General features: G+C 39.6%; 1 protein-coding gene across 8 annotated transcripts in view; it reads left to right on the plus strand.

The window, feature by feature from the left end:
- Positions 1-17,786, plus strand: part of USP22 (ubiquitin specific peptidase 22) — a 98,190-nt gene that overhangs the window by 61,222 nt on the left and 19,182 nt on the right. For all 8 annotated transcript variants that reach the window (XM_072982696.2, XM_072982697.2, XM_072982699.2 and 5 more), the window contains 2 exons: positions 11,295-11,464; positions 15,934-16,081. In XM_072982696.2, the coding sequence (XP_072838797.1) occupies positions 11,295-11,464; positions 15,934-16,081 (318 nt within the window). The remainder of the gene's footprint in view (positions 1-11,294; positions 11,465-15,933; positions 16,082-17,786) is intronic.

The following is a 17,786-nucleotide window of genomic DNA, read 5'->3' on the forward strand; positions in this document are numbered from 1 at the left end:
CTAATTACCTCTGTATTGGCCCTGCTATTATTCTTAACCTTGCTACTGCAAATTGTATGTAATCAAGATAGAGAGACTAACCATGAATTTCTCTCTGCTCCTATCTGTCCCCCCTCCTGTGTATTTCAGTATATTAGAAGCACAGTATATGCCCTAGTAGTGCAGGTTAGTGTGATGCTTTAGCAGGGAAAAGTCAAGTTTTGATTTCACCAATTATGGTTGGTTGTGTACAAGCTTCCCTCTCCATACAGTATTGCCATGTATAATTTTCAGTTGATTTTCCTTTTTGGCATTTGTTTCCATCTATTTTGAAGATGTCTACATCCTTTAATATTCAGTTAGATATATTTGACCCTCTTCAGGCAGCCATAACAGCCACACAAACACAGGGTGAAATAGCAAATGTTTTTTGATATCTTTTCTCATGTGATCTGAGCTTTTCAGAGTACAAAAGTATTTCCCAGTATTCATATACAGTATATTCTCTTGCTATTAACATATTGAGAGCCAAAGAGCCATGTGCTGTTCTCATTTAAAAGCTAAAGAGCATATGGACTCTTGCGTTGCATTGAAATAGGTAGAAACTGGAAAAATAAGTTGCTCAGGATTTCTTGGGGGAAACAGAAGAGCTGGTGTACAACTAAACTCTGATGCATAAAGGCAGCATAATTAACTTTTTAGTCTCACAACCTTTACAAGCTTTTATAGAGGTTATATTCTAAATTTTGTCTCTTGGTCTGTTCCATAAGACTCTGGTGAAGTGGTGGGAGGAATTATGGTACCTAAAATGAGAATTAGAAGCTATTCACGATTCAAGTCAGTTCTAAAGCATATAAGCTTCAGATATAATTGCTATTCTACATGATAATCTAAGTTCATGTTCAGGAGGTAAAAGAGGCTTCATGTGCAGACTTTGTACTGCCAGATCATTTTGCTCATAATATACAGGTAAATGTTAAATGAGTACTTCTACAGACCTGTTTGCATATAACAAAAAGAATAATCTTCTTGTGTTATTGCTGATTCAAGCACATATTGTAGATGGCATCATTTTAGAAGAGAAGGCAGGTAGCAGATATTTTGGATGTGGAATGTCTCTGATTTAGTGTTTTTCAATTCCTTGCATTAAAACTAATGTATAAAAAACATGCCAGATGAATGAGGAGACTGGAGCTTTGTTTTATTCAGATGGTTGTCAACAGATTTAATTTACTTAACAGGTTTAACACCACTGTCCTGTATTTGTTAGTTTAGAAGTGTCCAGGGAGGCAGACTCTCATGTAATTCTTGGGGAGAGATTACAGTGTCTTTATTACAGCTCTATGTTCTTTTTATTATGCTTCTGCAATTGGTACCTGCAGTGTTCTGGTTCCTGTCAGGAGGATTATTAAACTTTAGCAAACCCCCACCCCACCCCAGTATTATTCTCCTAGGAGTTTCAGCCCTCAGGCCATGAGTTTCACCTGTGGGTGTCCTTAATTATTGTATTTGACACAGTTCTTGCACTCGAAACAACGAATCCTCTTTATTTCTTAAGAAAACATGTGGAGCCCACTTATATGGAAGGGTGTGTGCACTAAGAGCCTCTCTCTCTGGGTCAGAAGCACAATTCTGGTTTATTTTGTCTCAGAGGGACTTTTAGAGTACAACAGCCTTCCTTTTTGTCTGACAGTTGTGTTTCCACATGGAACATGACAATTGTGGTAGTGGTGGTGGTGGTTATCATCCTCCCCTCAGTGTGTATAGGCTCCTTACAGTTCCTTAACAGATTAAATAGGGCTTTGGTGATGGCATGTCAAGGGATACATGAAGTTATTCTTGACTTGCTTACTAAACTACCATTATTTGTCTGCCTCATAGTAAAAAGTGAATGTTCCCCTACGAATATGCTCCTTCAAGTGCCTGTTTGGTATGTTTTTGAAACAGCCCACTCTGACTCTTAGCATGATGCCTCAGACAGTTAGAGTAAGCTTTTTGTTTCTCAGACTTTTATTGAGAAAAGTTGAGAGGTGGTTTGAATCTTGATTGTTTGGTTGCAAACAGCTATAGCTGCATTACGAAACAGCGTGATCTTGTTAGGTTACTTTTGTGAGCTTACCCTGCTGTGCCTTTAGTCCATTGCTGTTAAATCTGTCTTTGTGCTGATTGTAAATGAAGACGCACAGTTTGATGCTAGGTCAATGCAGAGCTTCTCTGGTATTGATTGGCAGTGCTGCTTAGGGCTGCAGACTTGAACTTGTTCCAGAATTTGGGCTAGAAGACTGGAAATTAATGCCCGTTGCACCTCTAACCCATTGTTATTTCCCTTTGTGTGTATCTAGCACATATGGGGGTGAGGTCTTAATATGCTGTCAATCTGAATATGATGTATATTGTCTCCTTTTATAAGGCTGAAATGGATTTGCTGAGTTTTTATTCATCCGATGTGGGCCTTATAAACATGATGGAACTCTAAGAATGGGTTGGGGCATCTCACACTTTCCTTCCTCTCTTGTCTCCACCAGAGTTAAGCAGCAATGATGTTGACCATAGCCAAGAGTGGAACTTGAAGTCAGGGTTCCATACTAGTTTCAGATATTAGCAGTACTTCTAATCCTGTTTAGGTTTAGCAGTGCAGGAATCTGTGTTAATCTCAGCAGTGAGAATTCACACAGTGTGGAGAGGATCAATGCATGATGTGGGCTTCACATCTGTGCAGTGCTTATAACGGAAGAAGGAAAAATTGAAACTATTTTCTTGTAGAGGAGAAATATGGCAGTAAGCACATCCCTAGATTCCTTTCTTGACTGTGAATATCAGTGCTCAGAGAGATGTTCCAAGTGCTTCCTGCCCACCGCTCTGAATATAGCTACATTGCGCTGAATCTTCTCTGATTTGTGTTGCCATGCAATGTCTATCTTTGAATGACTCATCAGTCCTAGATGACATTTTGGGTTATACTGCTTAGAGATGAAAGAACAAACCAGGAATGAACACAAAGAGAGCTGAAAATGTTGCACTACATTTTGCCAGGGAAAAGCCTTGTACACAGAAGTCAGTTACAAAAGATAAATGAATTTTATGCCCAACCTTTACTGTCCATAATATAGCCCTAAATAGAATAAGCCTGGGAGAAAAATTATATCATGGTTGCCATAGTAACAATGACTGAATTTTTGAACATTTTTGTGTCTGAACTGTTTACTGGGAATCTACAAAGTTTGGCTGACCTTGGTAGCTTGTCAAAACTCTTGCTCTCTATGGCCCTGGAGGCAGAATCATGTCTGGGACAGAACTGCTGAGCTTCTGAGGTTCTCAGGGTACCGCTAAAACAGCATGATATTAGAATTGTTTGTAGCTCCCAGAACAGGGAAAGGGTGCAAGATCATCTTGTTTGCCAAAATGACAAATGAATTTGAGTCCACTTATTCACCATAAACAAACAGAAAATGAGTGTAGTGAAATAGCACCAGTATGGCAGATTTTTTTTAAATAGAATGACATATTTTAATAATGTATAGGTCCTGGAGACTAAACCATGTGAATAAAAGTTGAAGGAGTTGGATACGTTTGGGGTGCAGAAGAGACAATTAAGAGCAACCTTGTTTTCACTGACTGCAGAGGTTAGGACTCGAACCAATGGAGCCAAATCACAAAAGAGATTTTGACCAAGTATTCAGAAGAATTTTCTGATGAGATCCAACTTTTTGATAGCGAAACAGATTGGCCTGGAAGGTGGCATACCATGCCTCATTAATGATTTCCAAGCAAATGCTGGGTGGCCCGCTGTCAGGATGCTGTGATAATGGATTTCCTCCCCTGGCAGGTAGTTCTTCTGGGTGATCATTGTAATGTGATGTTGTGTTTGGTGTTTAACATCTTGCTTATCTCCACTTCAGTTCTTGTGGATTGTAGAGAAGTCTGTGAAACAAAGCATACTGTCAGAAGTAGAATGAAAGGGTGTCATTAATTAAGGTAAACACACTTGTAATTATGCCTTCCAGTACTGTTCTAAATACACTTTGGCTTCTCGGGAGGAAAGGCTTTGAGTCTGAGAAAGTACAAGTTGAATTGTAAGATGTATTGAAAGGATACTGGATTCTGTAGGAGTCATAGCTGAATGGGTAGAACACTGGTCCTAATTTCAGTCCCTTGTATTTTCAGTTAAAGAATCTAAAGTTATAGAACTTGGAGCGGCCTCTGCCAAAACATCCTGGAGAGCTACTGGCAGTCATAAAATTCATTTGTGTTCTAAAACAGATCTGTGGCTTGCCTTGATATGTGGCAGCTTCATATATCATATCATGGAAACATTTGAATGCTTTGTAGAAGCACAGGACTGGAGTCTGTCATGTACACTGCTGCATCAAAAAGTGAAGGAGAGACCAAGATGACTCAGCTTAGAGCAGTTCCTTGTGGGGCTCTTTCTGCAAGTCATCCACAGAGGCACACAAAGCACATGACTGGCATATTGTAAATATCACATTTGACTGTATTAAACATCGGAAGTGGTAAGTCATAAATATTCATTCTTGTAGAAGCATAACTAATAGTCTTGAGTTGGACTAGACTCCCATATGTGATATCTACCTGCCATGTACAGTGTGTTAGGTGTTATATCTAATGCTGGCTAAAACTGAGGTATCAGATGTAAATTGGTTTTAATACTTATGTATCCCAGTTGGTTCAAGTTCAGTCTGGTACAAACTGCAGTTGCTTGGAACTCTGAGAGCAGATGTCCATTTATAAAGTGAAGTGCACTCTCTGCCATTTTGTTTATATTGTAAAAAGAGTGTCTGGTAGCTTCATAAGAATAAAGCTTTTGAAAGGTGGACATTTGGCAAAGACTCATAGTTGATTCTTATGTGGCTGAAGCTAATGGCACCCTCAAGGCCTCTTTTAAAGAGGCAGGACCCGACACTGAGCACCAGATACAATTGAATGTTTAGGATGTTTGCTCCTGTCCATTACTGACACTAAGCACCCATTAATCCATAGTTTCCTAATATCAGTTAATGAAAATGAGTGTCAGATGTACATGTGTGGTTAACATATCAATCATACCTCACCCTACTTTACCAAATGGCTTGTTCCAGTGCCTTCATGTGGATGAGATTCAGCAACCTGAGGTGCTGCAGTTGTGTTGTTTATCTCATACTTACCAGAAGACACTAGTCAACAACTGAGAGTGGAAGTGGAGGCCTCCGTGCCTATCTTTTTTGTTTTCTTGTATAAAAACAAAAGTTCTGCACAATCTCTTACTTCCTTGCTAAACACCATGTATCTTGACATGGATATCTGCTCCTGGCTTCCCAGTCTTGTCCCATCATTAGAGAACAGAGTGACTGAGGTCAAAAGCAGCAAAGACGACAACTCCAGTGGTTTATGCGCAGACCTCCAGAGGCAGCAGTTGTTGATGGTGTGTGCCAAGTGTAGTTATATGTTCTTCTATATTCTGATTATTATGGATGCCACAATACCAGCTCTGAAGTGCAAACAGGATACACCACCATATTTAGGGCAGTGCAGTTAGGCATAAATATACAACATAGACCGCTGTCAAACCAACATATGCTTGTTGAAACATTTTGCATCCGCTTCCTTTTTTTCTGCCTCTGGAGTTCTGAATATGTATCAACCCAGCTGCTGACATCTAGCAATGAAGTCTTGACTGTGCTTCTTACACCAAGGTAAGGTGGCACTCATTTTAAGTAGACATTTTTGCTGTTTAATGCTTAGTGTAATTAAATATTTGATTTCCCTTCAGATAGTGACTTAAACTATGCTGCATGGACTCCATTTACTGCTACCTACTGAAACCCAGGTTTGAACTCCTTCACCAGTAAGTTCAAAACGTTTAATTTTAGGTCTTGTTTTAAATATGTTTTGCTATGATTACATGTCTGATTTACTATTTTATGTGTTACAGGTGATGGTATCAATCCACTGGGCAGTCTTGCTACCATAGTAATCTCCTGGATTCTGCTGCCACTCTTGCTTAGTCTTTAAGCCGTGTCCGACTCTTCGTGACCCCATGGACCAGAGCACACCAGGCCCTCCTGTCTTCCACTGCCTCCCGGAGTTGGGTCAAATTCATGTTGGTTGCTTCAATCACACTGTCCAACCATCTCATCCTCTGTTGTCCCCTTCTCCTCTTGCCTTCGCACTTTCCCAACATCAGGGTCTTTTCCAGGGAGTCTTCTCTTCTCATGAGATGCCCAAAGTCTTGGAGCCTCAGCTTCAGGATCTGTCCTTCCAGTTGAGCACTCAGGGTTGATTTCCTTTAGAATGGATAGGCTTGTTCTCCTTGCAGTCCAGGGGACTCTCAAGAGTCTCCTCCAGCACCACAGTTCAAAAAGCATCAATTCTTCGGCGGTCAGCCTTCAATTCTTTGGCTGTGCTGCCACTCTACACACCCATTGAACACCAAATTACTTTTTACAGGCAGGCTAACTATTGTTATAGTTACCAAGCTGCAACTAAACCTATATGTCCTAGCAAATTCGAAATAGTGTTTTCATCAGACTGTGCTAGAACCTGGAACTTCATTGAAACCACAACTAAAGCCACAGACGTCTGTATAGATGTATTGCTCTTTAACCTGTAACACAAGGCTGGGGACGTTATGGCCTTCACAAGCAGTGTTAAATGCCACTTCCTATCAACCCTCACCAGCCTGACCAGTTCTATGATACGATGGGACGAGTATTTTGTCAACATCTGGAACACTTCCAGCAGTAGCATCTGGAGTTTTGACCTTTGCTGCAATAGAATAATAGTGACCTCCTTTACAGGATTATTACAAGATTAAATCATAACGTGATATTGTAAATGTCTGTTAGAATTCAAACATGGTATGAATAAGTAAATTTGTAGGGACCTATACTGAGAAGAGAAACCAGCGCCAAAGCAGGCTTAGCAAATGCCATATATAGGAAGTAGTGTTCAATAAAACCTCTCCGTGTGTGTTTTCCTTATTTCCAGTTTATTTAGATTACTGTATGGTGGCAGTGGTGTGCAGTCATGAAAAACAAATTCTCAGTGTTAAGCTGAAAATCTTAGTGGTGGTAAATGAAAGCTGGCTTTGTAGTTTGTTGAGACTTTGTTGTAGTCTTGTATCTTGTTTTTAACCACCTGTGAACAAAACCCATGTAAATGTGCATACTTTAGAGAATCCTTGAAAAAAAATGCTGATTCGTTGTTTTTTTTCCTCCCTCTCCTCAGGGTAATTTTACTGGACTCTTAACCTGCCATAATTTTCTATTTCTTAGAGTCCCTTAGTTTTCTCTTTTCTGCTGGGGAAGATGCTTTAAAAGCAAGAAATGATAACACTGTTTCATTGCTGTAAGGGGGGAGGGTAAAGCAGTGGGTTCTAAAAACCCCTGAGACTTTTTTTTTCTTTTTACATAAATCCTCTGACTGTTTGACCTCTTCAATACTGTGTCACACACTGCCCCATGGATTCCTTCAATCCTAATTATCCAATCTGTTTTCCAGGAGATGGATGTACACCATAATGATGGGATTATGCTTGATTTGCATATTGTATATTTCTGTGTGGAAGAAATAGTGTTTGTTGCAGAAATAAATTGAGTTCAGTAGTATTTCTTTACCCACCTCATGCCTTTTTTCTGTTCAGAAATGACTTGTCCTATGTAAACTGCTACCTACTCCCTCCCCCTAATTTATGTATTTGCTAAAGTGAGATTATTGCTGGTGGTGGGTGACCTTCCAAAGAGGAAGTTATGGTTGATGCTACATGACCCAAATTAAGCAGACTTGGACCACGGTTCAAGGCTCTTCCTCACTCACAGCATGAACACACAAGTGCAAACACTTCTGTAACAGCAGCATCGTTTTATCAGCCACATCACATCACTAGTAGAGTGGAAGAGTGGAAAGGAAACACAGGCTTTGATTATGTCAGTGTCTAAAAACTGTTGATTTGTAGCATAGGCCTCTTTACAATTACCTACTTTTTACTAGCACTGCCCAGCTAATGTAGATGAGGGAGGGAGGTCTTGTTGTATTTACTGGATTTTGTCCTATGTGAGCAGAGGGTTTATTTTTCCTCTTTCTGCTGGGAATCAAAGAATGGAACTCATCTTTTGTGTTCACCTGGGTACCTTTTAGGGCACAAGAAGCACCAGTGTACTTATGCTTTCAGTGAGGATGCAAGATTTATCTGTGGTCTGAATTTTCTTTGCTTATGGAAGTATTACTTCAGTCATACACTTTTTGCTTTAAATTGAAGATATTTTATCTTAAGGGAGTTTATTTGCCTTTAAATAACATAGCAAGGTTGCTCCTCCCCGCAAATCTACATATGAATTGAGCAAGCAGGAGTGTATAAATTATACATTATACAAAGCCGACCACCATTCTCTCCCTGCCTGTTTCTAGTTGGATTTCTGGGGAACTATACTTGTTCATAAAGGTGAGGTACTGTCTGTTTAAGCTTGTCTCTTAAAGGTCCTGCATACTACAAGGTGTTACCCATAATTATACACCTGGTAGGGTGTTATGTGCTGCTCAGAGCCCCCCCCCCCAAAAAAAAGATAAGTTCCACCATGGTCTTCCTGCCCAAGGAGAAGAACGTAAAAAGAGCCACAACTTTCACTCCACATTTCCTTTGTCTACCTGAGTGGAAGCTGCAGGCAGGTCCCTCAAGCTTTGAGAAGATGGTATGGTTTAGCGATAGAACTGTATTATCTCTAAATAATAACTGGAACAGAAAAGTTGGCAAAAGGAAACATCTTCATTTGTTTCTGTGGGAGAGATAATACGGAAACCAGTCCTGAGCCATAAACTATATTGTGCCGAGAGCCAATGTAATGTATGTACAAAACCCTGAGACATATTATTATACTTTTCTAGAATAATGGCACACAACACACATGAGCTAAACACTGCATAGTTTGCAGGACTGATTGTGCTATATACTGCAGTGAGAAATTAACTCATAAACAAAGGGTAAGTGCAGCTTTTTTCAGTGAAGAGTGGAGTAAATAATGCAATGAACTACTTAAAAATGAACTAGTTTTTTAAAAAAGGACTGATCTGTTAAACTGAAGTGACTTTGTCAGTTCAGTTGGAATGGATGGCAGTATTGTGTCAATGCTGATGTTTTTGAGGAAGATTTGAATATTTGTCTGCTGAAACTCAATATGCTGCCCTGCACAATGATTTGCTCCTCTTCGTCTGCTGTAGCCTAGCAACAGCACCACACACCCTTATGGGGAAGCTATCTGAAAGGTTCTTAAAGCAGCCTCGTGCGTCACAAGGGCTGTTCGTATTTGGAACAATCTTGGCATTGTTTACCATGTTATATGATTATGAAGTGGTGGGAGTGTGTCAACTTCCACCTGATCGTTCTATCTCCAGGAACATCCTCAGTTGTTCTAGAAGGTGACATTAATCTCATTAGGCGGTTGCATGGACCAACAACGAGTGTGAGCCCGGGTGGGCTGGAGAGCTGTCAGCTGAGTGTTTAAATAATAGTTCCAAAGTGGTGCTGCACGAAGTGCAACCCAGGAGCTGTCTGAAGTACCAAAGGCCATGTTTGCGGTTCACAAATGCTGCTCAGCGAGGAGGACAAAACAAAGAGATATTTTCTAATGGTCTTGCAATAAAGTGGGATGTCAATACACCAGAACCCAAATCCACAAAAACGAAGCCAAAAGCGAACTTGCTTCCCCCGTATCCCCCCCCCCCCGGCTGTTGTGATATCCAGTGGTCCAGGAAATGGGAAATCGGCCCTTGAGACTTCTGTTCTAAATATATCAGATCCCACATAAATATTGTACCCTATTTACTTGTGGTGAAAGGTGAAAATGAAGCAATTATCCATCTCCTTTATAAGCAGTTACTCTTAGAACACTCATGGGGAGACTGTGGGTGAGGCTAAAATCCAAATCCTTTTTTATGATATAGACTGAAGGTACCCTTGTTTGAGATTCATTGGTGTTGAAGAATGTAATTAGGTGATAGGTGTCTGGGTTTGACACCTGCTCCTCTCTTTTCCCAGGTACAAGGCAGAAAGAAGTAGCTTTGTACAGTACTTGAAAAAAAAAGTTTATTCTCAACTGCTTCCTACTGGTTTACATTGATATTCTGGGCAAAACCTTAATGAACTCCCAATCCTGACAATTTTCTGCAATTTCTATTATACTAGGACTCCATAAGAGTCTTGTACTTAGTGTACTTTGAAAAAAAAAAAAGAAGAGCAGTGAAAGTGAATATGTCCCGACCCACCCCAATGTGACATTAGCATGGTGAACCCCATTTTCAGAAGCATGATTGTGGTATACAACTCGACATGGGAGCACACGATATTATTGTGTGCAGGCCTCTGGTATATTGCTAGCAAGTTCACTCGCATTACTCTGCATGCAGCCCCTGGAGTTTGGGCGATATTCCTTTGAGCAGTAGACTGTGTTCCAATTACAGTTCTCGGCTCCTAATAATTCAGGAAAATATACTTTCCTTGTTTCTGATTTCTGAAACATTGGTTATATGTTCATGATGATAAAAGGTGGGCAGTTAGTAGTTGCCAAATGGGGAGACAGTCAACTCCTAGCATATTGTTCTAGGAAAACTATATTTAACTATTTGTAAAAGGCTCATATTTTTTTATTTAAAGTAACACATACTGATAAATGTTTGAGAAACACTAATGCTTGAGAGTATTATTGTTTATAATGGGCAGTATCAGCAACCTCGTTCAGTAGCAACCAGATACTGCTGCTTATAACATTTTTAGCAAGAAGACCTATGTCTGGATGCCATACAGGGCATTTATACAACCGCGGGAGATGTGCTGTATTCAAACTTTTGCAATATTTGAGTACATTGTAACATACATTGTATATAGTGACTAACAAACAGAATATTTAAGGAAAACATTTTGGTCACCTTCTTTAGTTGCTCATTATTTTTGGTAAAGTACTTTTAGCAGAGTATCTGAAGAAGGCGGAAGATGAAACATGCGATACATGAGGCATTCACAATTTTTGAAATGTTTCATATTGGTATTTTTTTGCTGTGGAAAAAGTGTAAATGTTTTTAAGTATCTTTTTAAAAGACAAGAAAAATTAAGACACCCTGTGGAAGGGATGCTACCTCTGGATTCATTGGGACAGTATAATCTACCTCACTAGCATTTCTCAGTTTGCAACTGTGTGTGAATTGAATGTTGTTATCTTTGGGGTGAAGGTGGGGGTGGTAGCTGAAGCAAATTACAGTTCATTAAAACTAGACCATGTTAATGCTCCTTGTTCTTATGTTTGTTTTTTTTCTTTTTGCTTTTTTAATAGGTCTAAGAGGGCTAATCAATCTTGGGAACACATGTTTTATGAACTGTATTGTCCAAGCACTTACCCACACTCCACTGCTGCGAGACTTCTTCCTCTCTGACAGACATAAATGTGAAATGCAAAGCCCCAGCTCATGTCTGGTCTGTGAAATGTCTACGCTTTTTCAGGAGGTGAGTCATCCTTTCCCTTTATCTATTAATTTAAAGTGGAATTTTCCTCCTTTACATTTTAGAACACTCTGGACTATTTTTTAGATTCTTACACCAACTTGATTTCTACTGGTTTTAGTTGAAAGTTGAAGCAAGTCATGATTTTAAAATTTGAAATATGTGTTTGGAAAGCTAAAATTTAGAACTCTTCCTTCCTTCCTTCCTTCCTTCCTTCCTTCCTTCCTTCCTTCCTTGTTGTGTCTTGTCAACTCAAACTCAAAGCTGCAGTATTACTTTGAAAATGACCATGATTAGAATTTACTGACTGATCACAAACAGTGGTTTGCCACTTAAAATATCAAGATGTAACATAAACCGACCTTGATGTGCTCTCATAATTGTGGAGGTATATTTTTGACATGAGTCATAACCGCATGAAATTCTATTAGTGTCTAAACTCTTGTATAAGGTATGGCAGAGCATCTGTTTGTTTCAGTAGTTTTTCATTAGTTATAAGTTTTAAAAGTTGTTTTTGTCCAGTGTTGACCTCCATCTACAGAGAGAAATAAGAAGAGTTTACTATTACTTACCACCATTATGTATTTTGTGTGGGAGTTCTACTTTATCTTATAGGATTGCTTGTAATGCTGATAGCTTTGCAAATGGCAACTTTTAAATTTATTATAGAATTTATTTTTCCAGTTAAAAATGTGTGCCTTTATTAAATGCATATTTTATCCCATTGGTTTTCTGTATCATAGAAACATTAATATATATGTCAATCAATCAATCAATCAAAAACCTTTATTGGCAAATATAAAACACCTAGTCAAAAACTGTACTTGTCAGATTCTGCACACATGTAGATAGTGGGTGGCATAACCTCTAGATTAAAGAGTGGCATTGATGCTATATGCAGTAATGATTTTCTGCATAAGGAATGCACAATTGAAACTCTGATTCAAGCCAGCTAAAAATGATTTCTAATCCTACTCACACAAAAAAGACCTTTAAAAGCCTGAAAACTGAATAATGCCAGGAGAATGTATGAAGGGTAGAAGTAAATAAAAACTAGCAACAGTTGGATCAAATAAAACTTCAGCTCTCCCTGGAAGCAAACCTGGTAACACCGAGGCTCTCGTGCTTCGGGGACATGATGAGAAGAAAATTTGCTGGAAAAGGCAGTGCTGGGAAAACTGGGTGACAACAGAAAAAAGAGGCAAATCAAATTAGAGGTGGATTGAGTTTACAGCTGACGGTTGATAACAGGACCTTGCAGAGTTTCCTCATCCATAGGATAGAAGTGATTGGACAGCACATCACTGTAACAGTAATGATGGATAGTCTGTCCTTATCCATGACTTCCAGGGACCTCAAGAGCGGCATGTGAAGACATCTCATGACTTGTGTACAGTGAGGCAAGATCCATAATTTCTTAGTACTGAAAATATGACAGGGTCTTATATTAGTTTTTGCTCCAATTTTTGCTTCAGGGGATGTTTTATTTTTTTCATGCACAACACTCTACATTTATTCAAATACAGTCATGGTTGCTGCGTGATGGTGGAGGGTGGGGTTTCACTTAACTGGGGCTTATTTTTGGGGTAGGGCTTATATTACAAGCATCCTGAAAAATCCTACTAAGGTTTATTTTCAGGTTAGGTCTTATTTTCGGGGAAACAGGGTATGCAGTGTTAACCCTTTCCAAAGCTAGAGATTCTGGTCTACCCACCATTATCTATGATTTTCAGTTGACATACAGTCCACTAAGTCTGCTACACTTCATAAGAAAATGGTTCCCAGCCCCCTGGTTAAAATTCCAGGCATACAGTGAAAGTTTTTCTACCTTTAACATGGAAGTTACAAATGAGGAGGCGTTGATAATACTTAAGACATAATCTTCTAATTAGCAGAGTGGTTAGCAGGGCAGCAAAGATGTCTCAGTTACAATGCATTCATTGTAAATGCAACACTTAACCATGGTTTATAGATCCATTTCAAGTCATGCTTTGTTCACTCTTCTTTATGGCTAGTTTTCATCTATGGCTAAATGTGTAGAGATACATGATTAACCTGTTTGGCTTGTTTGTTTCATTTGTATGCTACCTTTCCCCCTATGAGGGGATCCAAGGTAGCTCAAAGTGATTAAAACGCCTAAAACCACATTGCCAAGCAATAGCAAGATGAGTAACAGGACATGAAGCTGAATGGCAGATGATTGAGGAGCGATTAAAGGCAGGCCTGCTCTACTGTGTGCATAGTTAAATGTTGGGATTTTCTTGCACAAGATTTGGTGGTGGCTAGCAATTTGGAGTAGACATACATATAGAGGAGGTCTTGCTTTGACAGGAGAGATTACCCAGGCAGCTTCAGTTCTCTGCCTAATGCCCGGGGTGGGGTGGGGTTTGCATCTTGGCAGTTCAATTACAGATACAGTGGTGCCTTGCTAGACAGTTACTTCGCATGACAGTTTTTTCGCTAGACATCGATTTTTTGCTATCGTTATAGGGATTCGCAAAACAGTGATTCCTATGGGGGAATTTCGCTGGACAGTGTTTGGTCCCTGCTTTGCAAACAGATTTTCGCTAGACGATTTTGACAGCTCCCAAGCTTTGCAAGACAGCTATTTAAACAGCTGATCGGCATTTCGCAAAGCGGCTTTACTATGGCCGATATTCGCCAGACAACGACGATTCTTCCCCATTGGAACACATTAAACAGGTTTCACAGCATTCCAATAGGGAAATGCTTTTCGCTAGACAATGATTTCACTAAACAGCGATTTCAGTGGAACGGATTATCATCGTCTAGTGAGGCACCACTGTATTCTGTTTATGGAAGGTCTGGTCTTGGAACAGCAATTTGGATTACGTGGTTTTCTCACCCTTTTTATGTCTCTAATTCTACCGGGGCTTGCTAAAGATGTAAGAAGGCACATATTTTCTTTGTGCTTTAAAAAAAAAAAAAAAAGAGCAGGTTGCAGCCCGTCTGTCTTCCCTGGAGTGAATCTCTCCATCCAGCCTTAAACAGTAGAAAAGGCCCCTTTTACCCAGTCTCCATTTTGAGCTTGACATTTACCTGAAGATGAACAATGATGCCTAACAGGGGGAAAAAATCGATCCCCTCTCCCCAAGTAGATATAAAGATTAGGACTCAGGTTTAGGTATAGGATTTTCCAGGATCTCTTCTAAGGTTTTTATCCTGCTGGCTACAGTGTATTACTTCTTAGTTTATATTGTCAGGAAATATTCAGACTTTTAATGTAAACTAAACACATCTTACCAGATTACTACTAATCGTAGTCTTCCTCATATATGGAGATATCGAGGTGGGCTGTATATCTGTGTACAGTATATTAACCAATCTGTGGGACCCCCTCCCCTCCATTTTCTCTCTCTTTCATATTGCTTTTCTTAAATCAAAGGATTAGATCAGTGTTATCCTTCAGAGGTCTGTTTTGCCTCTGAACGTCTTTTATCTGCTGAAAAGAATGCACATCGGCAATGGCATACCTCCAGGTCCTTTAGCAGGACCTAAACGAAATGGAGAAGCAGTATTGCTTAGCATATTGCATGGCTTGCCCTTTGTTTTTTCACCATCTACATGGTAACAACCATTGGTTTGAGAGAGCTGCTGCTTTCAAGTCTTTTCTGTCCTAACAAAGCAATAAAAGAAAACAAGAATAGTCAAAAATCAGGTGGCAACAGTGGAGATAATTATGGAAAGTGTTGCTGGGTAGAGTGTCCAGATTGTGCCAAGCCTAGCTGTAAAAAAATGACAGAACAGAGAAGTTATATTATTGCAGTTCCCTGAAATACACCACCACAGCAGCTGTGTGTTTGTTACCCTGCCTAGGCTCTGGTCCCTTGATGTCCTTCACGTTGGCATCTGAGAGTTGCCTGTTGATCCTTTGTATATAGAAGGTATTTGTTCATGGTTGCAGTGCTTGTAGTTTCAAGCCAAATGTATCAGCAAGGGGGAAACCTGATCGTCTTAAGCCCATGATGATATGTGCACGTACACACACACACAAAATGGCAAGCCAGGAAGGCCCTCCTCTGATGGCTGAACAAGATGTGATCCAGTTCCTGAGTTGGACCTCTCCCACCAAAGAATAAGGTCAAAGAATGAAATAAGAGCAAACTCCAGTATCCCATTCAGAATAGTAGGGATTTTATAGACAGTGATGTGGGAAAGGATTCCTATCTTGTGCATAGAGACTGTGGCTTTCTTTAGGTATCATACGCCACAGTTTCCCATGCTTTTGTGCCATTTTCATACTGAACTGTATCTCCATGATATGAAAAAGCACACACAACTGGTATCCACTATATTCTATTTTGAAGCAGTGGAGCATTTTTCTCTTGAAAATCTGCAGCGTCATTAAACTCAAGTGTTTTGTGTAATTTTATTTTTTGCTTTGCTTTCTGTAGAACTGAAAAATACTTGACTGTTTTATTTTGTTTTTCACCCACCCATCTCCCAAGCAGTTCTACTCTGGGCACCGGTCTCCTCACATTCCATATAGGTTATTGCACCTGGTATGGACGCATGCACGGCATTTAGCAGGGTACGAACAACAAGATGCGCACGAATTCCTCATTGCTGCATTAGATGTGCTGCATCGACACTGCAAAGGTAAGTCTTCTTCTATGACATGTTGGACCCACTTGAGCAACTTTACAGTGAAGATGAATTCAGGTCTTAATGTCGTTCCCATCTCTTTTTCTCCTGTATACAAGAAGCTTTTTTCTGTTAAGCCCTATTAAAAGGGTAAAAGCCATTGTGAGTTCTGTGTGCCTATTTTTACTGGTTTTACATATCCAAGCAGTGAAAAATGAACACAAAATGTGTGATGGATGGCTTTTTGAAAGATGAACAAATTCATTATGGTGGAAGCTTTTGTGAATCCACTCCAGCAGATATGTGGCATATTATTTATTACTCTTCTGGAAGCTGTCGCCAGGTTGGTTGGTTTTTTAAGATAATATATACATTTTTATCACAAGATAATGCACACATTTTTATCACAGACATCGTTCCAAAATAAAGAAATTTTGAGTTGGTTCTACTTAGCCTCCTCTTGTGGATACACAGAGTTTTAAGGTTCATCAGTAAGGTGATACTTTTGTATCAGCCTTAAGTGGTACAAAAGTATCACCTTACTGATAAGGTGCACTCTTTATATTTGAATACCATAAAAACATGTATTAGCACACACAATGCAGCATTTTCCCTTAAACAGCAGTCTTCTAAACCAATAGAAGTTTTGCTCACACCTGCAACTATAACAAGAAACTCTTTTTCTGCTGCATAATGCTCTTTTTTCCTTGTTGCTGCTGCTGCTTTACATATTGACAGGTGCAAGTAGGTGGTAATTTCATTTTTCTGCCTTTCCTGCCAGATGTCACGGAAAGCCCAGTGAGTGGGTAATACCTTTCTGTGTTGCTTTGAGCAAGCTTATAGAATAGTCTTTTGAGACCCCCCTCCTTACTGAGGCTAATTGACTTGGGTAATTGAAAAGGGAGCAGCCTTATCCTCCTGTGGGCAGAAATGGCTGTCTATTAAGAATATCCAGCAGGGATGTTACCTGGAGGCCAGTGGAATCGCGAAGAGGCCATTTGTTGGCTTCTGTGGAGATGACAAAACCCAAGAAGAAAGAAATGCTTTTTAGATGCAAGATTAAATCATGGATTAAATCTTGTTCCTTTGCACTGAAGCAGAATCAAAATGGGGCATCTTAAGTAATGGACAGAAGCCATCATTAAGTTTTAAAATTGCATTGGATGAAAGGACGGGAATCAAAGCAGTAAGGTGATATTTTTCTACCCCCTTCTTTTTCTCTGTGTACTTTTATTTACAGCACACAGTAATGCAACTTTGCATGGCTTCTTAAGAAGGGACAGAGAAACTATTTTGTGGTTTTACCAATTCAGTGAGGTCTCTTTTACTAAGGCTGAAAGTTTAAATCTTTTTTTGCTAGACCATTGTTCCACGGTTAAACAGTTCACTAGTGAATGCTATGTAAGTTTAGCATTTCACATTTAAAAAGAATGCGGTCCAAGGCAGTGTCATGTAGTTTTTTGGCACTTATAACCTAACAAGGTTTTTAAGCCACTATGAAACCACCACACCTTTCCTTTGGAGTTTGTTACAGAAAAGTATTAGCTTCTCCTTCTTGCATTGGCTGAAGTCTACTTGCCATATAGTAGTTTAGCAGGGAGAATGCTGTCCTTAATAAAACCTGATTTTGTGGCTGGCTGTTGAGATCTGGATTGTCTTTGCATAGTTTTGAGACATAGTTTGCTTTACCGTATGAGAATTCAATTGAAGCACAGGGAAA

This window comes from Pogona vitticeps, chromosome 13 (genome assembly GCF_051106095.1).
Source record: "Pogona vitticeps strain Pit_001003342236 chromosome 13, PviZW2.1, whole genome shotgun sequence".
NCBI lineage: Eukaryota > Metazoa > Chordata > Lepidosauria > Squamata > Agamidae > Pogona > Pogona vitticeps.